At 44.7% G+C, this 25,237-nt stretch overlaps 1 protein-coding gene across 18 annotated transcripts in view; it reads right to left on the bottom strand.

Annotated features, from left to right (window-relative positions):
* The window catches only part of cib (thymosin beta cib), a 271,621-nt gene that overhangs the window by 20,141 nt on the left and 226,243 nt on the right, over positions 1-25,237 (bottom strand). For 9 of the 18 annotated variants that reach the window (XM_071666910.1, XM_071666913.1, XM_071666921.1 and 6 more), the window contains exons 1-3: positions 16,768-16,923; positions 3,326-3,512; positions 4-117 (exon numbers count right to left, since the gene is read on the bottom strand). In XM_071666910.1, coding sequence (XP_071523011.1) covers positions 4-117; positions 3,326-3,512; positions 16,768-16,908 — 442 coding nt within the window. In that variant the 5' untranslated portion in view covers positions 16,909-16,923. Of the gene's footprint in view, positions 1-3; positions 118-3,325; positions 3,513-3,669; positions 3,700-16,767; positions 16,924-17,696; positions 17,722-18,439; positions 18,594-25,237 lie in introns of those variants that run through there. The other 9 variants (XM_071666915.1, XM_071666923.1, XM_071666924.1 and 6 more) reach the window with 5 other exon arrangements.

Raw genomic sequence — 25,237 nt, 5'->3', positions numbered from 1 at the left:
TACCTTTATTAGTCGGTAGGACGATCTTCTCCGAGGTTGAGGTGCGCTTCAGCGTCTCCGCTCTGAACCCGTTGATGTTCTCGATGAGTTCATTGTGTTGCTTCTCCTGTGCCACGTCTGCCAGCCATGCAATAACAAGGCAATCATGCATAACCACTGCTAATCATGATACCCCAAACCCTCTTAATCCTCTGTCTGTCCACACTAAGTAAACACCTTTTTTTTTTTTTCCCCCTCCCCATCCTGTCTGCCACCCTGGGCTTCAAGGCTCTGGGTGTTACAAGCATATTACATCTACTTAAAGCATGCACAACATGTTCAAAGTACCAGAGAGTATGGTGGGGCAGGCTGAGGAGTGTGTGTGTGTGTGTGTGTGTGTGTGTGTGTGTTAGACGTATTACCGTCTCAACCTTCAATTATACACACTAAAGCAAACTACCTATCTAATGATCAGCCCTGAGGGGTGGTTTCATTCCTGGGTTGGATGTGGGCCGACTGCCACGCCCTGCCTGGATTCGAACCCAGGCGGCTTCGTGCTGCCCCGTGATGACTCATGGTCACTGGTATGTGTTGTGTGTGCGTCGTGTGTACCTAAGATTGTGCAGTCTGGTCTGGAGTGCGAGTGTGTTTTTTTTTTTTTCCCTAAGACTAAGTGTGTTCGTTATTCGGTAGGAAGTTCGTGAATTCTGTTTGTGGATCATGGGGGAGTTTACCCACACGTGAGGTCCTGTCCAACTGTATTGAGTGTGGTGGTCGTGGTGGTGTGGGGGAGTGAACTGATGAAAACCTTCATAAACCAGGTTTAACTGGATTAAGGACCGAATGGGACAAGTCAAATCAAACTTATTCAGAGCAATAAAACACTGACAAATCTCTAGGGTTAAATAAAGATATGACAAACAAGGAAACAATTTAAAAATAGGGTTTGGTGAACTCTGATCACAGCTTAAACATGTACCATGAACCGTAGAAGCTTTGTGTATCATGTTGGAAATATGTTCTTTGGGATAAACTTGTCCTCACCATGCTGGCTTGTCACACATTGTGAAAAACTACACAAAAATTTCATGCAAAACAAACAAAAAACTGGTGCATGGAAAATGATGTGCATTCAAATATCTACTCTTTTTTTTTGGCAAGCACTCACTGAAGTAGTAACACAAGTCTGAAGATTAATAAACCACAAATTCTCTCATTTGAGACAACTACAATGAATAAGCAAGACTACGTGCAAACTACTTCAGAGAGTTAGCATGGCTCTCAATAAACTGCTAATGTCTTCATACTTTAAGCATCGCTTCAGGCATGGCAACATATACGATCTAACCTTGTGAAAAATAAAAATAAAAATGCTTGAGGGGGGGGTTTTGCCTTCTCTACTGCGAAAGCCAACCATCTGTAGGTGTCAACTGATGAAAGAAAATACTTCGTAACTACAGCACTTCCCAGGTCTTGGTGGGGGGTGTCATGTATATATACCAAGTGGTTACAGCGATTTGGAGAGCTTTTTCCTAGGACGCACACACTACTACCACCACCACTACCACCTAGCAGCCCTTCTTCTAGGAGGGAAGGGGTCGTACATGCCCCTTGGAGTACGACAGTACGACCCCCCAGTTGCAGTTGAAAACAACATTGTACCTACACCACCCTGTGTACACACACACTCACACCAGTCCACTGGTCATATACACACTGCAGTGCGTCCAGGTTACCGGGTGACTGACTAGACTATACACATCCCTAGTATTTGTGTTTAACCGTTTCTGAACTGCCGTTAATAAGTAGACATCTGGCAACCCGTCTAAGGCCAGACGATGGCTAACCAACTGCCATTCTCTCCCTCATGCATTATAATACACAGTGCCTTGAGGCTCTCCAAGCACTTGCCTCGCACAACGCCAATATACTTCTACTAAAGCTACCGATAATCGCAAAAAATAAATAAATAAATAAATAAATAAAAGAGCAACTCAAAATATGGTGCAGCAAAACCATAGCAAGCAAGTACACTTACCTTCACACATTTGATAGGCTACGATGGTTTTTATTTGGGAAGCCTCTCCCACTCGCCAAACTGACCAAGTTACCTTCTAATCCTTTCTCTCTCCTACTTCAATACAATAACATTATTTAGAAGAGACAACAATGAGTCAATCTGTCTGCACATTACCAATATAAACTAAGTTTTATTTACAGGAAAAATACATACCAAAAGGAACTCATAACCTGTGCCCCCCCCCCCTTTTTTTTTTTGCTATTAAACACTTGTAATAAACTGCTTCAAAACACCCCTCCTGTACCACTCATGCTGGTCAAACCTAACCCAAGCCACGACCTTTCGTAATGTAAAAAAAAAAAAAAAAAAAGAACCACTAATACATACATACACCGCGCATTACGAGTTTGTAAACTACATCCAATATAATATAGCTGGTGCCATCTACCATTAGATCACACACACAAAAAAAAATGTACTGGGTAACCCGATTTTCCCTGGTAACATAAGCAAGTATTTCATTTCACAGAACATACACATTTTTTTTTTCGAATGAAAAAAGTAGTGTCTTGAGACTACATTATCATAGTGGTTTTCACTTGGTAGTGCAGATATTTTTTCAACAGAATTATACAGTATGAAGGATTTCTTATCGATATAGGGGTAGTACAACATTCTTTCCCATGGGATTGTATAAGTTTTTTTTACTTGGGATTACAGACCAATAACATATGGTGTAACCCAAAAGAGAAAGGTTCTCTGTCAACAATAAAGAAACATAATTTCTATAATATACACAGAGCATGTAAATATAACAATAACAACCAGTTTCACACAAGAGTCTGAGGTGCTAAGTACCCAATCGACCAGAATCTTTTAATTCTAGCCACTGATTCAGACACCCAACTCACCTCGCGACCTCAATTCCGTGTTGGGAATACACTTCCACTTCCCCTGGCTACATCCACCTTTAACACTTTCCCGTTAAAGTCAACAATACCTTACAGTTCAAGGCCTACACACACAAAAAAAAAAAAAAAATATATAGGGATATTCTCAGCTAACATTTAGATACATCTATAAAACACTTCCTGTTCGATGAAAATGGTGGGATTAGGAACACACTAGTCTCCATCAACAATGAGACTTGGCTGGCGCGTCCAGGAGTTCTCCCTCTCCTCCTCTTAACACTTGTCATCCGTTAGAGACTCTCGGACTGGCTGGCGCCATAACCCAGGTTTTGGTCGCAAGACCTTCCGCTGTTTTCGCGCCCATCCACCACCTACCACCGCCCGCGCACACTAACCACGGACTGTTTGGACTTACCTTCCTTAGTGGGTAAGAAGGACTTCTCAGTAGTGTCGATCTTCTTCAGTTTGTCGGCGGTGAAGCCCTCCAGCTGACCCTTGAGGTCGGTGCTGACCTTGGGTAAATCCTTGAGCTGGGTCTCGGTACTCATGATAGCGATGGTTTGGTGAGGTTCTACAAAGCTAGCCAAGAGAGCTTCTCTCAACTAGACGGGGGGAAAGAAATGGAAAAGTGTCAAGAGGATTTCAGATGTCATGTCATGGGTGACGAATCAAAATGCACCTCATCAAATAGGCAAAACAAAAATAATATAAAAATTCCACTAGCATTAGAAACTATGGCGAGGAAAACTTCCAAGTTACCTCCACATCAAACATGTGTAAGACAAACTTTAAGCTACCATCACATCAAACATGTGTAAGACAAACTTAAGCTACCACCACATCAAACATGTGTAAGACGAGCTCTTTTTACACACACACACGCACGCTCGAACTGCGAAAGATCAGCAGAAATTCTTATATAAATATCATGTGGTTACTACCACAGTGGCTTGCAACATCACTTTTAAAGTCCTGCTTGTGTTGAGCAGTATGCAAAACAAGAGGTCGACAACACACCTCAGTGGCGCATATTCACGCCACAGACAATTCAACCACCTAAGAAATCTATGGCAGGGGGACACACCTTTTTTTTTTTTTACGATGAGGCTCTCCATTCCGATCTAGAATACGTTAATATCCATAACCCGTCTTTAACACCAAGACAAAATAAAACTACACCCAACAAACTCTAACGGTAAAGCGCCCCCAGCCCCCCACACGTCAATGACAGCATGCATCCCCCACCTAACCAGCCTCACTTGCAACCGAATTATGTTATCAGCTGCCAACGATGCAACGGGATCTTGCTGGCCATTTTCAATGCATTGTGAAAGGTGAACAACCCTCACAGATTCGGTTATCAGACGTTACCGTACGAACGGTGACGATCCTCTTGGTTGGTTGGAGGAGAGACGTGTGCAATAAACAAGAGTCAGGTTAATGTTAAATTACGAAATGGCGAATCCTTTAGGTCTCTTAACATGACAAGCTGTTGGCAAAATGCTTAACATATGTCCGGGGGAAATATATAATATATATATATATATATATATATATATATATATATATGTATATATATATATAAATGGCAGTCAGTGTGTTCAAGTGACACGAGAGCGAACAAAGCCTATTCGAGGATAATGGGAGGAGACCTCACTAGGCTTCTTACGTCATCTGAGATCCTGTCCTCCCAGTTAGTTGAATTTCTTCCTTTGACAAGTGTCTGGAGGCGGGTCGAAATATGACGAAACTTGTAACAAACACTTGTGTGTGTGTGTGTGTGTGTGTGTTAAGCCCTTCCTATGAAAAGGATACAGAAAAGAGCACGAGGGTAGCCTGCTTACACCAGAGCGTCCAACACCCGAGATTCCATCAGGGAAAAGATAAATAGAAATACCATTGATATCAAGTGAACAACATTTCAAGGAGCAACACAACAAACTATAGAAAAAAAAGAGCAAGTCATAATTCCAATTCAAACTTCTTACAATGTTGCAATAAATCGCTTAATACCTTTACTTAACCGGGATTTATCGCCCATTAAACATGTGATACACTAAAAAAGCTGTGACAACGAAATGGTAGTCACGTAACATCTACATATTTTTTTTTTCTTTTGCAACTTCGATCCACTGGACTGATCAAGTTTGTGTCCAATGCCACACGAGTCACGTATGAAGGTAAATTCATGATAAAATACATCGTTCTTCCACGTCTATCATGTGATACATCTTTTAAGAAGGACACGTCTGACTGACCTGACCCATGAGAAGGAAGCAATCAACACTATCAAATAATCACGGCCACCAACCACCCACTCACTTCCCTTTGTACAACATTACTAAAAAAAATCTTTCTCGACTTTCAACGTTGAACCCCAGGATTCGTGTGGCAGACATAATGACAACACAACAACTTAACAACAGGAAGTATTTCCCTTAAGCAAGAGGAGGAGGAGGGGGATTACAACACAACCATGGTTAGTTGAACCGAGCGGGTCTGGGGAGCGTCTCATACATCCAAAACTCCCCAAAAGTTATTTGGATCACCATTTACCAAGCAGATTCACAGCCAAGTATCATCAGCTTCATATCCCTTCCTACTGATCACCCTATTTCAATAGCAACTGTATTGTCGAGTAAGACAAATGATGTGAGTGGCGTGTCGGAGCCGGATGTCCCACGCTGCCTCACAGATGGCAGCAGCAGCGTCGTCTCCTCCTCCGCCGCCGCCATGACCTAAACAAACACTTGAAGCTCCACACTCGACACAGTTCCCCCTCCATCTCTCACGTTAACACCCTCTCTTAACACAGAGGCTGGGAGGTAGACAATAAGGATGACATGGGTCGAAAAAAGAAGCCTTGAAACCAAACAAATGTTCACCCTAATGCACAAACAAGGCTGCCTTTTTTTTCCTCCCCCTCTAGTTTCTTCTCCGGCTTCCTACCTGGGGAGATGTCTCGTAGTGTCACCACGAACACCAACTCATAAGACCTCTAGTATCAAGTCTATCTTGTAAGATGCGATCAATTATAACCATCTTAGCATACGTAGACAAATTTACGCTGATTAAAACACTACTCCTTACGTAGGACACAGCTAGAGCGTTTAGTGAATGGTCTGCAGAATTATCGAACACCCAAATACGCAAGTGAGCGATGTACACGCTGCGTGCACCGCTGCCCTTTTCCAGATGGGAAGGGAGACGAAACTACGAAAAACGCCTGAAGGTCACCATGGTTTCGATGACATTCGACCTTCCCCACAGTAGAAAAAAAAAAAAAAAACAGAGGCAAAGCGCAGGAAGGAAGCGGGACCCCCGTGCAACGGCGCATGCGGGAGGGAGGAGCCACTTGCGAGGCGGACGGACACACACACACATGCCCCCACATCATAGATGGAGAGGTCGTCTATGATGGATAAATGAGCAATTGTGAGGTGAGGGCAGAGCCTTCGTCTACCACGGCTGTTTAGTAAGTGGATCAAACAGGCCATATTGGGAGGAAGAAACCTCACCACCACCAACTCTTACCGGTTTCCCCCCTCCTCCCCCCACCATTGTTCACAACGGGAAAACATCCAGCACAACCACAACACACACCCACCCCCCACCACCCCAACCCAAGTGCCCCAAACAACCGGTATCACGACCAGCACGAAGGAGGGTGAGGTGGTGGGGGTGCTGGCTCCCTAACCTAACCTAACCTAACCTAACCCCAACCCCAAGGACCCCCTTCCCCCCTCAACCTCCCCAGAACATGGCAATGTCGATCGACCTCACCTCACCACAAGACTACGTTACCACTGCCCGAGAAGCGCCTGTATCGTAGCTTAAGCACACACACACACACACACATGTGGTTGCGAGCCGCTGTTTAACGCTACTGTTTTCAAGTTACCAGATCCCGCTCAATGGAGAACATTTACGTGGACACGAACAGGCTTCTACTTTCACATAATCGTGGGTGATGAAGGGCGTATTACTACCATGACTACAACTGCATTTATACCAAAAACTACTGGCACACACGACCCTGTATCATTCACCTGGTTCATGACATATCCTGTTACATTAAGCCCTGAACTTACCAGATGGGCCAGGGGTGAGGGCACGATTTTGCACAAAGACCATGAACTAACCCACACCAAATTTGGTCCAAAATGTATCTATCACTAGTTCAGGGAAAAAGACTGGACTGTGGAGAGATAAAATGGAGGAAAGGCAAATGAATGGTAAACAGCCAAAGGTCACGTTGTCATTGGCCAGTTAAATGGTAACAGTTGAGGGTTCTGTGGTCTTTGGCCACCCGAGCTAAACATTACAATATGTAAAACACTCAAACAGGTGCGACGAGTTAAATGAACCTACTGACATGCCTTAAACAGGTACGACGAGTTAAAGAAACCTACTGACGTGCCTTCAACAGGTACGACGAGTTAAAGGAACCTACTGACGTGCCTTAAACTGGTACGAGTTAAAAGGAACCTACTGACGTGCCTTAAACTGGCTCGAGTTAAAGGAACCTACTGACGTGCCTTCAACAGGTACGACGAGTTAAAAGGAACCTACTGACATGCCTTAAACTGGCACGACGAGTTAAAGGAACCTAATGACGTGCCTTAAACAAGTGCGACGAGTTAAAGGAACCTACTGACGTGCCTTAAACTGGCAAGACGAGTTAAAAGGAACCTATCAGTAAACCCAACCTGGCGCGCATACCGTCATTTCAAGGCTGGTGTAACGTACCTCGATCATACACGCACGTCACACTACTACACTGGTTGGTGCCCACCACTAGCTGCCGGGACGCGAGATGTGTAGCCCCCACTAGCCAGTCACAGCCGACACGCACCACATACCAACGCACGCCATGACAAACAACATGTAGTCCCTACCTACATGGTAGCCTACTTCCGTATGTACCTGCCTCCACTTACCCCCACTAGGGAAATGTCCCATTCACCCATACTCTCAATTGAAGAGCTTCCATCTATGTATAAGTCTAGACAACGAATAAACTGACAGGGGGTTCTGTCGCAATCCACAACACACAGCCAGCCTTCGAACTCTTTAAACAAACCCACATACCCTGAGTCGTGTGTGTGTGTGAGCATATATGCAGAAGAGATTGTAAACTAGGGTCGATATACCCTCAAAAACGATTGTAAAGTGGAAATGTGTGTGATGACACACGTCCTTACATAAACACTGTTCTGGCCTTATCCGGTTAAGCACTGCTTTGGTCCAGAACCAAACTCAATTCTCCCATAAAAAAGTTTATATATATATATATATATATATATATATATATATACCCCAACATACAGGCAGATGTAACCATGTTTGGTTGTTCACAATGCCAGAAAATTTATAGATATACACACACACACACACATATATATATATATATATATATATATATATATATATGTCTGTCAAGTCGGGGTACAAACGAACAAAATCTAACTAAAATCTTGTACCGTCCATGCAGAGTAAACGAACATGCAATAAATGTTTTCACAGACATTTATTTCCAATCTGCTGCAGACCATATACGAATCCATCACCAGTATATTTTCTTTTTATCCTCACGGAAAAAAAAGAGTCATGGAAAATGGTATTAAACGATTCTAATAAATGTATCCGAATCTCTCTGCAATACTGTTTTGGAATTAAGCTCAAAATCGCATTGACACCAACGTGGTAATTTGACCTACAAAATACCGCAGAAGATCTTTCACAAGGTCTCCAAAAGAAAAGATGCCTAACAAGTGCGCGTTTTTTTTCTTTTGCTCCCAAGCGATGTCGACCCCCACCCCTTCCTGAGAAAACAACGGGGACGGATAATTCAAGTCCCTTGTTCAAGTGCACGTCTATAACTTTCCCGTCGTTGACAGCTTTTTTTTTCTTCTCAATATTGTGTGTGTTTATAAACGTTCGAACACAACATACATAATCCAGCATCTGGAGGAAAGTGGCTGGCGTTTTCCCTCCACCTCTCTCTCTCGCGCGTGCGCGCGTATAATGGATCCTAACTCGCAACGGAACCGCTCCCGGACAAGTCATGCAAACAGTACCGTTCACTGTTTAAGCGACTCTTACGTCTGACTAACGGGAGATAGATAGATAGATAGATAGATAGATAGATAGAGAGAGAGAGAGAGAGAGAGAGAGAGAGAGAGAGAGAGACTGGCGAGAATGTGGCACACGCGCGCTGGTGTGATGAACAGCCTAGTCTGGCCAAAGTCATTTCATCATTTAGATAATTGGGAATCTCAATAGACTTGTAAAACAAAATATATAACTCCTATTTTATCAAAACCACCACCGCCAAGGTAGCCACACTTATAATAGTACCATAATGTGGTCTTTTATACACACAAAAGTCCACAAAAAAAAAAAAAGGTTTACACACACTTGGTGTGCCAGCGAATTACGGATTTATAAGTAAACTAATATGTATAATTATCACTAAATACATTTGGGTATTCTCAGCAAATATAAACAACACAATCTTTATATTTTCAATTCCATCTAAGAGCCTGATTACGTTTTACCACAGTTTCCCCCGAGATCCTTTCATTAATAAAACTCAACACAAACCTATTAACTTGCTCTCACGACTCTTCCTCATGCCCAGAGACTCACTCAACCCGCCTCACAGAGCCAAGACAACGGCTTAACTCTATATCCACATCTAAACGGCCCGTTAATCCGCACGCTCGTAAAGCAGTCACTTCAAACTGGCCAAAGCACTTGGACTACACACAATAACTCAATGTTGCATGCAGATGAAACCCTGTTTGGTTGTTTACAATGCCAGAATATTTATCTCATATATATATATATATATATATATATATATATATATATATTTATATATATATATATATATATATATATATATATATATATATATATATATATATATATACGGACGTGGAACTGGTTTTTGGTTAAGCTACATCTATACAGACGCTTTATTTAGAAAATACTTGGAACTATTTTAAAGTAAAGAAAATGGAGCAGACGATGAACTAGAGGTAAACTCGTATCTTATTTTTTTCTCTAAGATTAATTATATCCTCAGGCACCTCCACTTGTGATCTTTACGGTGTATAGTTGACAATTATAATGGGTATCACCTCGTCTGTTCCTCTCCGAGATCAAAGTGAAAACGATCATGCTCCCTCCAAGAGAAAATCATAAACCATAAAGTCATAATTATGGACGCAGATACGAGTATGAGAGAGTGTGCTCCTCCTCCCAACGTTACAAGGGCGTGCCTGGCGTGGGCCACTCGCACAAGCGCAGGTGCAACACCCACTACACACACACACACACACCTGTACGACAGCGCCCACACCCTTCCTCCCCTCGTGTCTGCAACATCGGCGCCACCGCCAAGACACTCGACCTTTGCCAAACCTATCCTCCCCATTTTTCTTCCTTTCCAAACATGTCTGACAATCTCCACCCCAAGCTTTAAGTTTAGGAGTTCCATTATTTGTGTGAGTGTGTGTGAAAGGATCATAATTTTGCGTATGATCAAGAATATTCCTACGAGTCCATGGGGGAAAAATGAAACACGATAAGTTCCCAAGTGCACTTTCGTGTGACAATCACTTGTTGACCAAATGGCGTTCTAGCTACGTCTCTTCGTTGTATGTCAACTGACATATTTTTCTTGTATCTCCCTTGATGTGATTATTACAAGAAAGTGCACTTGGGGACTTGTTTCATTCTCCTCGTGGACTCATAGGAATGATATATATATATATATATATATATATATATATATATATATATATATATATATATATATATATTTACTTAATTTCCCCTCTAAACACTACCTTCCCACAGCCAATCACATCAAGGACCGTGCATGGCAACATCATGTTGACTCATGACTAATCAAAATAACCTTAATCCCTCCCTCACCCCCCCTTAATCCCCACCACCTCCACTACCCACTGGTTCAATACTAACACTTATGTATCACAAGGCACACCCTCCCCCCCCCCTTCCAATACACACCACGACCTTCCAACGATACAACCTAATCCCCCTCAACGATCGAAGGTCCTTCAACCATAGACTCAACCCTACACACAGACACACACACAGAGCTACAGACTCTCTCTACACACAAAAAAATTCCTCCCTACCATCCCAGTCTACGTCTAAAATCATCCCACTTCCCCCAAAAATAAAGCTGTCATTTGAACCAATGAAGACTATATCCATGGCCTATGAAATGGCAACGTTAATACTCTTAAACAAGAATATATACCAAAGCATTTTCCTCAATTCTTTCCCTCTCCCCCATTACACTAGCTATTCTAATAAGCAACATATACTAAAATCAAAACGAGTCTAGTTCATTTTCAGTAACATGTTTCAACTATTATCTCTTGCCACCCAAATCACTTGGCTGTATTCATCATAAATAGTTTCTCTTCGACCAGTTATACTACACCAGTGACTGGGGTGGCACGACCAGTTGTACCACACACCGGTGACTAGGCTGGCACGACCAGACACGTCACGACCAGTTGTACCACACGGAACACACACACACCAGTGACTAGGCTGGCACGACCAGACACATCACGACCAGCTGTACCACACACCGGTGACTAGGCTGGCACGACCAGACACGTCACGACCAGTTGTACCACACGGAACACACACACACCAGTGACTAGGCTGGCACGACCAGACATATCACGACCAGTTGTACCACACGGAACACACACACACCGGTAACTAGGCTGGCTGGCGCGACCAGACACATCACGACCAGTTGTACCACACGGAACACACACACACACACACCGGTAACTAGGCTGGCACGACCAGACACATCACGACCAGTTGTACCACACGGAACACACACACGCACCAGTAACTAGGCTGGCTGGCGCGACCAGACACATCACGACCAGTTGTACCACACGGAACACACACACACACCGGTAACTAGGCTGGCTGGCGCGACCAGAGACGGAAGTCGACCAACGGTCGTCTCCCACCCGGTGGTGACCAAACATCATGGTGGGGGTTGGGGGAGAGCGAGTGGCGCCCCGCAGTAATCTGGGTAACGGGAGGAGACAGGAGTGGGGTGGGGTGAGGAGGTTGGGCTAACACCTGGCTAGTGAGTCATCATCATCCACCCAGTGAGTCATCATCATCCACCCCTCCCCTAACCCCCCAAAACCACCCAACCTTGCCTTCTCCTTCCACCAATGATGGTTAATGACGGCCAACCATGCGGGTGGTGAACAGCGGTTTGGAGGAGGGAGGGAGGGTGGGATAGAGAGAGGTGAGAAGACATGCGAGAATGCCAAGTTCAAATCAAGACTGGAGCAGCAGCAGCAGGGTGGTTGGACTACCGGTTAACTTCCGACATAAATCACCACCAGCTTGGTTGGAATCTCTCTCTCACCCCTTCCCCCCCCCCCCCCCTCACACTCGCTAGACATCTGTCGTGAAGCGAGAGAGAGAGAGAGAGAGAGAGAGAGAGAGAGAGAGAGAGAGAGAGAGAGAGAGAGAGAAAGTGCGTTTATGAGGCGTGCGCGCGCGCGATGATGTGGCTCCTACAGAACTGTGCAAAACTTTAAATAGGACGTCATTGCAGTAATCTCAAAGCTACGGATTACTAAATTTATATGACAGCGAGAGAGAAAGAAATATGGCCTCTCTCCCCACCTCCCTGCTGGCGCCCCAACTCACCACCCACCCTTCCCTCCTCGCTGCTGGCTGGGCACGTACAGCTGTACCCTAGGACGAGAATGGCATGTTGGGCGCCATCCATCACCAACGGTACTTTCGTGGGCCCGTCACAAAAATGTAAGATACGCGGTCGTCGTGTGTGCTCTACGAATAATAATCATCATCTGGGGATGCAGCGCGTGGAATAAATTGCACAGATAAACCACAATGGGAAGACTCCCTCCCATTAAAGCGTAGATGCATCGTCTTTCTTTTTTTTTTTTTAAAGCAAGCGTAGTAGAAAGTACCTAATCACTTGGTAACTGAAGTCTACACAGCAAAAACAATCCATAATAAAGTATATATATATATATATATATATATATATATATATATATATATATATATATATATATATATTTATTAATATACCGTCATACTAACCTAGTAGTAAACTACCACCCATTTACCATTCCCGTGACACTTTATTTTCAACACACCCACTCACCCACCCTGTCAATGCACCCGTTTAAGAACCCGGGGGCTAAGTTTGCTTACTGCTCATCACAGCCGGCCGACACCCAACACGCACCCTCCTCCCTCCCTATCTACAGTAAGCCATCCACGTACCCTCCCTCTCCCTCTACAGTAAACCATCCACGCACCCTCCCTCTCCCTCTACAGTAAACCATCCACGCACCCTCCCTCCCTCTCTCTCTCTACAGTTAAACCATCCACGCACCCTCCCCCTACAGTAAACCATCCACGCACCCTCCCTCCCTCTACAGTAAACCATCCACGCACCCTCCCTCCCTCTACAGTAAACCATCCACGCACCCTCCCTCTCCCTCTACAGTAAACCATCCACGCACCCTCCCTCTCACTCTACAGTAAACCATCCATGCACCCTCCCTCTCCCTCTACAGTAAACCATCCACGCACCCTCCCTCTCACTCTACAGTAAACCATCCATGCACCCTCCCTCTCCCTCTCCAGTAAACCATCCACGCACCCTCCCTCTACAGTAAACCATCCATGCACCCTCCCTCTCCCTCTACAGTAAACCATCTCACGAGCTGTCTCGTTCACGCTTTATCATCGCTTCTCATGACCTCGTTACATAATGCTGCCCAGAACATTTTCACGTTCCCCTTCGCCCCGCCCACCACTTACTTATCCAATAGGCTAAATCCTACAGGGACTTCCAAAACGCACGCGTGAAAAACGAAAAAAAATGTTACCCATTTAAAAAAAAACCGAGACTAAGATAGTATAGGCGAAATGAGAGTGGCTCTGCCTAACACCAACAGTTTTGTTGTTCCACGTCCCGAAAATTTCCAACCCCCTAATCTGAGGTTAGTCACTTTGGGTGTGGAGTGTTTACTCAAGCCAGGCGAATACTGGCGTTACACAACCCAAGAGTTGTACCTCATCTTCTCCCCCACTCCATCATGGTGTTGGGTTCTACATGCCACAACATGGCAGAGGAGTACCATAGAGTTATGGTGGCCACAACCAGCGAATAATATATATATATATATATATATATATATATATATATATATATATATATATATATATATATATTATATATATATATATATATATATATATATATATATATATATATATATATAACCCTTTACGTCGTCATCACTACACCCTCCTCATGCCTCAAAGTTGTAAGTCATCCTACGACTGGCAACTCCAATCTACGTGCTACATCCTGGTAACCCTGCCATTACCTGGAGCTTGGCGACAGGTTACCCCTCCTAGTTTTGCTACCCAAGAGCCTGACGAATGGTATAACCCGCCCCCCTGGTGTTGTAGCCAAAAGCCTAACGTGTTATAGGTTCTGGTAACGGTTGGCTACACCCACCCTTCACGTCCCGACACCCCTGGGTATTAAGCGTGTTACACCGTAGTAGACACACACCCCACGCCTTCAATCAGGTTAGCCACACCCTAGGTGTTGGGTAACCTAATAGACGCACACGATACATTGTGTTCGGTGTCAGCATTATGCCGAGACACATCCTATGTTCTGGTATCCCCCCCTTATGTTCTGTCCCTCTCGAACCGTACTGGCTGGTTACAGCAAGTCACACACACACACACACCATTTGAGTTGTGACTGCCACAACCTCACGTAACGAGCCCCTGGGGCTGTGCTAGCCAAAATTCATCACCTTTAAGGAAACTGGGGGCCGAACTGACTGGCTAGCCAGAACTTGGCATAAAGTCTCCCAAGAGTTCTGCCAACACACACACACTGGCGTTCCCAAAGAATCGTGCTGGCAACAACGATTTTCCGATTCTCGGAAAATTATGCGCCAGCTGAAAGACCCTGGCTAGCTGGTGTTCGTGCTACGCGACGTACCAGCGTTCGATATTACCAACGACCGAGCAGAGCATCCCTGCCAACCACACACTTGGTTGTGACCTGCACTTGTGCTAACCACACCCCGCCGTTTGGGTACGACCTGGTTACACACATAAGAGCAGTTAGGTAACGCTTGGACCACCGCCCGTTGCATCCTGATTATTAGGTAACACTCGTACTTGGGCTAGCCAATGTCGTAATGGTATTACATGGCTCGGCTTTTTGGGACACTAAGTCTTCTGCTAACCACATGTGAATCTCTACTATTAGTTTGTGCTCGCCAGAACTAAGCACCAGGCACCACCACCAGCTGAGCAAACCACACCCAAAACCTTTTTGGTTCCCTAACAAATGACCTAATCCTGGGAATTGGTTCCCCTAAGGCTGTGCTAACCACATTCTCTCGCTGGCTTCCCTTAACAAACGTACAAGGAGATAACTACGGCTTTGTCTATCTACTGGGAGAGAAACACAACCTACCTTCCCTTGGAATTGCCTACTTACCTATCATCAACTAAACCTTAGAATTAAGAATCAAAACCACTTGATTCCATCCAGCAGTCATATTATATATATATATATATATATATATATATATATATATATATATATATATATATATATATATATATATATATATATATATATATATATCCTAGCTTACACTACAGAAGTGTGCTCGAGTTGGTCCTCGTGTGCCATACAACTGCACAGACTGACGGACATGTCAACACAGCGGATGTGGTCTTTCCACAACCAAAACTCATTTTTAACAGCCGAATCCTCTCTCCCCAACGTTCAGCACTCCCATGGTGTATTATGAAAATTACAACCACCAGAAGCTGGTGGCCCCGCGCCGCCTATTTAACATATTTCGTTCGAGATGGTAAAAAAAAAAAAACCTGTCAAATCAGTGACCAGACAGAAGCCGGCTTGTGACGGAACCGAATCAAGGTGATGCACGGTACGGACACCAACAGTTGGGTTAACTGCGATTCGACATCGCCAATCAGTACACTTGTAAAACACAATCAACCGGATACGTACATGTTTCCTGTTATTTTGAGATTAATATGAACTGGGTCTTTCGGAATTTACATACCTTAATGCATAATTGGGAGGGGTCAAAAAAAAGTTGTAGAAATAAAACACTTTACCAATAACCTCATAACTCATAACACTAACATGACAGCGAAGGAAATTACATTAACATAACATTTGATGTCTAAATTACCAGCGCTGGTCATCCCGTGTTATAGAACTCCTGCTTCAACAATCTCAGTGGTTGTGATGGGTGTTGCTAATATTCTACAACCTCAGGCTTAGGTATCGCTGGTTTTGAGCTTTGGAAATGCTGTACATTAGCGCACGTGATCTGCACAAACTCAAGCAGTGTGAGGCACGCCAAGCATAATACAAATGTGGACTAATCCATCAGTCTCAAGGTCAGAACGAACACTAGTCTGACATACTAATAGTGGAATAACCAAAATAAACAAAGTTGCGGTACTCTCCACAAGGGTAGTAGATGTGGAGCCATTATTCCACACACATTCACACGAAAAAGCCTTGCAACACCCGGTCGTATTGTGTACGAGACGGGCACAATGTGGGGGATAATGAAGCCACTCATATTAGCTGTGGCTATGTCGTGTGCTACACCTAAACGTACAAAACACTTTGTCAACCTCTTCCTAGTAATACATGACCTGGTCTGCTACACACACAAACGCAGGGTCCCACTGTTTACCTACAGAATAAAAATAAACAACGTTAAATGGCCCAGTTGGTTTTCCTTGAGGTTCAAACAGCTGTGGCCAGCAGTTTGCCAACCTCGGAAAACCAAATTGGTCGGCTGTGTGGTATGGGTTCGACAAACCACCAACGCAACGCATGTGGGTCTAAATCTGCCACACCCATTTTTGCTTGACGGTGCACAATGCCACCCGGTTAAAATATACATAGTGCCTGGATCTACCGGCGCAATTACGACATCTCGCAACACTTGCAGCCAATGGCAATGACCTTCATGGAACGTAAAATCCGGCTTTGGATTAGAGAATCGGCAATCATATATATATATATATATGAAGACCTACCCACACAATGCGAGACGAACGGTGATCCTAACCAACTTCATTGCGCATAACGTTTAATCATACATATATATATAATCCGGTGTGCGCACGTGTAGGCGCACTTAAACACAGCTCCAGCACTAGCCACACCTGTCGCTCAAGCGTTAACCGGCCGGCGCCAGAGCAGCAGCAGCAGCGGGGCCCCTCTCACAGAGCCCGCCATCTGCCGCCGCCACCACCGCCGTTAGGAAGTACGGCCTCCATGGCGGTCAATACAACCCCAGCGGCGGTTAAGCGCACACACAGACACACACACACATATGGCGGGAACTCCCGTACTCCCGATCCCAACTTCTGCCTCTGCATCATTCACGAACCACCACCCACCTCCTCCTCTCCCTCAAGCCCCGCGCCCCCAGAGACAAAGAAAAGCCGCGAGGGAACACATTGAGTTATGCCGTCCCTTGGAAAACTTATGTCGCAAGGCGTGGCTGTGGCTACGAAACCGACGAAAAGATACACGATTAGCACGATTTTTAAAATACATTCTGGCTCTTCAGCCGGTCGGGAAACAAGCGGGGGTCTTTTGAGATCAAGACACTCACACACACACACCCCCAACACCACGCCGGGGCCTCTCGCAACAAAGCACTTCGACCGACGCTCGTTTCCCTCGAACCACCTCCTCTCAACCGGCGCTTTGGCTGTAATCTGGCGGTGTGTGTGTGTGTGTGTGTCTTTCAGGCTTCCAGTATATCATGACCACAACGGAGGCGCTACTCCAAGCGCTCCCCTTCCCCCCTCTGTCTCCTGGACACCACCCCCCCCTCACACCCCTCCTCCTCCTCCCCCTCTGCCACACCCTCTCACGCCGCCTCCGTCAAGACGCCGGCTCAAAGCCGCCCCCCTCTCTCTCTCCATTTACCTTCGCCAAAATCGGTAATCCGGTAATCTAAACCTCACACGCCACTTACGTTAGCCACGCACTGCACAGGGGACGATCGCCCGTTAAGTTGTTATAGGAGACTAACGGCCGCTTTGAACATTCTGGGTCTAGCCGGCCCGGCCACACAGCAGCATCCTGTCAACCACACACCGGCATTTTGACAAGGGTCGGCGGGAACAGAATCGACCTAAGGACTTAAAAAAACAAAAAAAAAAAAGGCCCCCACATGAAAATAATGCAAGACCATCCCCTTCAGGGGAAATAATATACCCAATTGGGGAGGTGGTCCTTCGGTTATGACTACGCTCGTCCTAAAACTCACAAATACAAAGCACTGCACTTATGAACAAGAGATATGGAGGGGGGTTATATAGTCTTGGAACAGCAAGAACCACGTCCTACCTCTATGAAATCCCAAGCTCAACTGCCCGGCCACGTAGCAGCATAGAAACTCCCTAACCGATGACTCAACCACAGCCACGCCAAGTTGCCACACGTCGCCACCGACCACCACCAACACCACCACCTCCCTCCCTTCTTCTTTTTTTTTTCCTTTTTTTTCTTTTCCAATTCAGCCCATACGATCGGGTGAGTCATGGGCAACCCACGGATAACTCGGCGAATTCTTCGGGCCGACGTCACGCCCGCGAGACAGACAGACAGACACGACGATGATTTACGCAATCATTTCAAAGGTAGAGGAGGGATTGACGGACCAGTCATTCCCCTCCTGTTGTTACAACGGTTGTAACTCAACGGCCGTTTTCCAGGCGGCTCACGGGGGGGTTGGGGGGAATATACTCCGTGAGAACATACTACAAATATGTTGAGGGTGAATTGACGGGGGGGAAGATGTCCCTATATGGTATATAACCTCGTTATCTCAGACTCCTCACACCTCCCCTCCCTCTACCTGCCACCTTTCTCCTCCCTCCCTCTACCTAACACCTTTCTCCCACCCTCCCTCTACCTACCACCTTTCTCCTCCCTCCCTCTACCTAACACCTTTCTCCTTCCCTCTACCTGCCACCTTTCTCCCTCCCTCCCTCTACCTAACACCTTTCTCCCTCCCACCCTCTACCTACCACCTTTCTCCTCCCTCCCTTTACCTAACACCTTTCTCCTCCCTCCCTCTACCTGCCACCTTTCTCCCGCCCTCCCTCTATCTGCCACCTTTCTCCTCCCTCCCTCCCTCTACCTAACACCTTTCTCCCTCCCTCCCTCTACCTAACACCTTTCTCCTCCCTCCCTTTACCTAACACCTTTCTCCTCCCTCCCTCTACCTGCCACCTTTCTCCCTATCTCCCTCTACCTGCCACCTTTCTCCTTCCCTCTATCTAACACCTTTCACTTCCCTCCCTCTACCTACTACCTCTCTCTCTCTCTCTCTCTCTCTCTCTCTCTCTCTCTCTCTATCTCTCTCTCTCTCTCTCTCTCTCTCTCTCTCTCTCTCTCTCTCGTCCTTGCTCCCCTCACACACTTTCTCCCTCTCCCACCTTTCCCTCTCACCAACCATCTCCGTGCCAATCCCGTCCCCGCTCCTCATGGCCTACCTTCCATACAGTAACCTAACTCCTGACCTGACCCTCCTTCTTTATACCTTGTGGGCGGGAGACAACTGAGTTTATATATATATATATATATATATATATATATATATATATATATATATATATATATATATATATATATATATATATATGATCTACGCCAATCCCTCAAAAATTCTATAATACATACGCATCCCGGATCAATTTCTCTGACGCAATCCTAGGATGGCACAGCCCAACCCACAAGCCTTTTGAAGGAAACCCACTCGGTTGGTATCTGTTCTAACCTCCCCCTATCCCGCTGTCTCACAACCTCACAACCAAGAGGTTTAACCTACCCCCCGCTGTGTCTCACAACCTCACAACCAAGACTTTTAACCTACCCCCCGCTGTGTCTCACAACCTCACAGCCAAACCTGTTTTAACCCCCCAACACCGCTGTCTCACAACCTCACAACCAAGAGTTTTAACCTACCCCCCGCTGTGTCTCACTGCCTCACAACCAAGAGTTTTAACCTACTCCCCGCTGTGTCTCACTGCCTCACAACCAGAGTTTTAACCTACTCCCCGCTGTGTCTCACTGCCTCACAACCAAGAGTTTTAACCTACTCCCCGCTGTGTCTCTGCCTCATAACCAAGAATTTTAACCTACCCCCCCCCCCCCCGCTGTGTCTCACTGCCTCACAACCAAGAGTTTTAACCTACCCCCCCCGCTGTGTCTCACTGCCTCACAACCAAGAGTTTTAACCTACACCACCCCTCGCTGTGTCTCACAACCTCACAACCAAGAGTTTTAACCTACACTTCCCCCCCCCCCCCCCGCTGTGTCTCACAACCTCACAACCAAGATAACAGTTACTATGTCGCATCGCCGTGTTGCACAGCCAAGCCTTGGACAGATGGATGGTCGCCTCGGCTGTGTAAACTCGCCCGGTGTACCGCACTAACAACACCCACACCCCCACTCCACTCCACTCCACTCCACTCCACCCCACTCCACTCCACCCCAATACACACACCGTCAGTCGTATACAGACACAACAACAGAATCCCCCCTCCTCCCTTTCCCCCCCCTTGATCAACGGTGAGTTGCTGAAGCGATCGGACGTCACCCCAATTAAATAATAATAATAATAATAATAATAATAATAATAATAATAAACGCGTCTTTTTTTTTACGCGCTTATTTTCGTTTTTTCTTTTTTTTTGTCCACAATCCCCAGAGCGTAAGCGAGACATATTTGCATAAACTCCCTCCTTCACAGGTCGACGACTGGGAATGACAATTGATAGGGGAGGGAGGGAGAAGGAGGGAGGGAGGGTAGGAGGGAGGGAGGGGAATGGAGGTGCAGGGGGTGATCAACGCGCCAATCATTAATCCTCCCCTCCTCTCCCCTCTCTCCTCCCCGTACAAAAATCGCCCTTTCACACACCCCCATTCCCTCCCTCCTCCCTCCCTCCCTCATCGAAAAAGGGGAGTTTGAGCAACTGGGGCACACCACACACACCACACTCCCTCTCTCTCCCTCTCCCAGCAGCGGCGTTCATCATTTCCGCTAGCCGGTGCCGAGGGAAGGGAGGGGGGGAGGGGAGGGGGGGTAGTAGAGAGGGGGGGGGTGGGGGGGGAGTTGGGGGTAAGAGAGGGCTCGGGCTGGAATACGGCGGCGTAATGCTCCGGCCAACGGGAGAGAACCCGGCGTAATGCTCCGGCCAACGGGAGAGAACCCAGAGCAAACGCAACAAATGCAAAAACCTACGAATGAAGTCATGAATGAAATGAAAAAAAATATACTTCAACAGTCATGAATGAACGAAGATCTCTCTCTCTCTACATATTTACTTAATATCTCCCTTCAAAAATATTTAATATATCTCCCTATATAAATGCTTAAAATAAGATCTCTCCCTACATAAATACTTAATATCTCCCTACATAAATGCTTAAAATAAGATCAATCCCCCACATAAATGCTTAAAATAAGATCACTCCCCCACATAAATGCTTAAAATAAGATCACTCCCCCACATAAATGCTTAAAATAAGATCACTCCCCCACATAAATGCTTAAAATAAGATCAATCCCCCACATAAATGCTTAAAATACGATCAATCCCCCACATAAATGCTTAAAATAAGATCACTCCCCACATAAATGCTTAAAATAAGATCACTCCCCACATAAATGCTTAAAATAAGATCACTCCCCCACATAAATGCTTAAAATAAGATCACTCCCCCACATAAATGCTTAAAATAAGATCACTCCCCCACATAAATGCTTAAAATAAGATCACTCCCCCACATAAATGCTTAGAATAAGATCTCTCCCCCACATAAATGCTTAAAATAAGATCACTCCCCCACATAAATGCTTAGAATAAGATCACTCCCCCACATAAATGCTTAAAATAAGATCACTCCCCCCACATAAATGCTTAAAATAAGATCACTCCCCCACATAAATGCTTAAAATAAGATCACTCCCCAAGCTTAATAAGACTCTCTCTCTCTCTCTCTCTCTCTCTCCCCCCAAAAAAGAGAGACAGATGAATAAAGAGGACCTAAAAATAGCGTATAGCTCACACACACACACACACACTCCCCCATCCCCCAACGGTTGGGTCATGGCTTTCCCGCGCGAACTGACGTCACGCTCAGAATGCGCGCGCTCCAGAAGACAACGATGTTGCATTCCTTCCCTGACATTTTATTTCTAAATATATATATATTTTTTTTTACCTTTTCTAACTCACGTTGTGGGAAAGGTGAGGTAAGTGACGTGTGGCACAGACTTACAAGATTGTTGTGAGGGTCTAATATAGGTTAGCCATGGCCTTGTGTTGTTTTTAAGTTGTTAATATTTTACACAACAATATACAGGCCATTAGAAATGTTCTCAGATGTCGAAAATTACTTTTTTTTAAAAAAATAATAATAATTATGTAATCTATGTGATACGTTCGTCTTCATATTTAGCAACGTAACGCAGGTTAGTTCTAAAGCCTTTCCTTTTGAAAATAGGATGAGGGGGGGAAAAAAAATTCCTTTTTCGAACTGATTTACAAGAAAAAACACACGTTTTTGAACACCCTCATCTCGTATACCTCAAATAGGGGCAACAGACTCTCTCTCTCTCCCTCTCTCTCTCTCTCTCTCTCTCTCTCTCCTCACTGTCCATGATGAACATATAAACAGGGAAATGAAAATTGTGTACCAAATGGCGTCCTAGCTACGTCTCTTCCTTGTAGATCAACTGGGTGTTCTACAGAGTCTTGTATATCATTCTTGTGTCTCCCCTGATGATGTGATTATTGCACGAAAGTGCACTTGGGAACTTGGCGCGTTCCACTCTCCTGTTTATTTATTCATTTTTTCTTTTTTGCATATACATTACGGGCACCACTGTGACCTCTTTCAATATATATATATATATATATATATATATATATATATATATATATATATATATATATATATATTCCTGACCTGCATAGGGCTGGCACAATAATAATAACTGATAATTTTCATCTACACGTTAATAATAATTATTTCTGTATGTGTACAATCTCACATTTGCTTTAACTGAGCCACTGGAGTGTACTGAACACCGGTTCCCCAACCCAGAACAGCCGGTTTCGTAACTAGAACAACCGGCATCTCACGTTGAACAGCCGGTTCTGTAGGGTCAAGCAGCCGGTAGAGTACGGTACACATCCGGTACTTTTACGGAGAACAGCAACGGATACCGTGATGAGCAGAAGCGGAACCGTAATAATAATAATAATAATAATAATAATAATAATAATAATAATAATAATAATAATAACAATAATGAATAAATGATAAAAAAATGCAAGGAGAACAATAGTAATTATGTCTACTACAACCACTACTACCATCATTTCTACTACTATTACCACTTTTACCACTACTACTACCACTTCTTCTGCTACTACCCCTTCTACTTCTACTACTAATTCTACTACTACTACTACCACTTCTACTGCTACTACCCCTTCTACTTCTACTACTAATTCTACTACTACTACTGCTACCACTACTTCTACCATTCTACTGCTACTACCCTCTCTACTTCTACTACTAATTCTACTACTACTACTACCACCACCACCACTACTACTACTACTACCACTTCTACTGCTACTACCCATTCAACTTATACTACCAATTCTACTACTACTACTACTACCATTTCTACTACTACTACAATCAATAACACAGAGCCAAGTAGAGACACGATCAGGGAACACCTACATCTCCACCCTCACAACTGTTCGTAGACAAATACACCCACAACTCCACCCTCACAACCGTTCGTAGACAAATACACCTACAACTCCACCCTCACAACCGTTCGTAGACAAATACACCCACAACTCCACCCTCACAACCGTTCGTAGACAAATACACCCACAACTCCACCCTCACAACCGTTCGTAAACAAACACAAGAGGACACGACCCCTACAGTTTCGTGGGCGCACAAGCCGTTCCTCACGTCTGCGTCAGGAGGGTGCTGGTGCTGGGCTGGGTTGGGTTGGGTTGGAGCATACAAACGAGTATGGTATATATATATATACATTTAGGGACAGTGGGAAGGACAGAAATATACTGAACACGCGTTCGCCATCGCCTCCCCTGGCACCTCACACCTTGACGTGAGGGCCACCCTATGTGCACACGATGGTATATCCTCATCCCTTGTACACGACCTCCCCCCCTTTTTTGGAACACGACGGGACGACCCTTTGTCGTATACGACCCTCTGAAGGGAGGAGGGTGGGGTGTGGGTGTGTGTTGGAGGGAGGGTGGAGGGTAGAGGGTGGGAGTAATGGTACGACCCGTGGACAAGGCTGACATGGCTTTTGACCTGACCTTTCAAGGTTGAAGGGTCAGGTCACCACCATCAGACAACCTATTTCAGGGTCGAGCTGTCGTAGTGTGAGGTCGTGAAGTCGTTTTTCCACGAAAATTATATTTCTATTTTCTAATTCTAAAAACTTTATTTGTGTAATTCCGCGAAGACGAAACATTTTTGCTTAGGAAACTATTACGGGGATTATCATATAAACTATGTAAACTATTAGTGGAATCATTATATACACTATATAAACTATGAAGGGAATCAATATATGCATTAAAGGAAAAACTATATACACTATATAAACTATCAAAGGAGTCAATATATATATTAAGGGAATTACTATATACACTATAAAAACTATGAAGGGAATCACTTCATACACTATATAAACTAATAAGGGAATCACTATATAAACTTAAGGGACTCAGTATACACACTATATAAACTATTAAGGGCATCACAATATACACTGCATAAACTATCAAGGGTATCACTATATACACTATATAAACTATCAACGAAATTACTGTATAAACTATTGAGGAAATTACTATATACAATATATAAACTATGAAGGGAATCACTTCATACACTATATAAACTAATAAGGGAATCACTATATACACAATATAAACCAGTAAGGGAATCAATACATAGACTATATAAACTATCAAGGAAATTACTATACACACTATATAAACTATTAAGGGAATCACTATACACACTATATAAACCATGAAGGGAATCACTATATACATCGCAACC

This window comes from Panulirus ornatus, chromosome 11 (assembly GCF_036320965.1).
Source record: "Panulirus ornatus isolate Po-2019 chromosome 11, ASM3632096v1, whole genome shotgun sequence".
NCBI lineage: Eukaryota > Metazoa > Arthropoda > Malacostraca > Decapoda > Palinuridae > Panulirus > Panulirus ornatus.
This window is presented reverse-complemented; position numbering and strand designations above follow the sequence as displayed.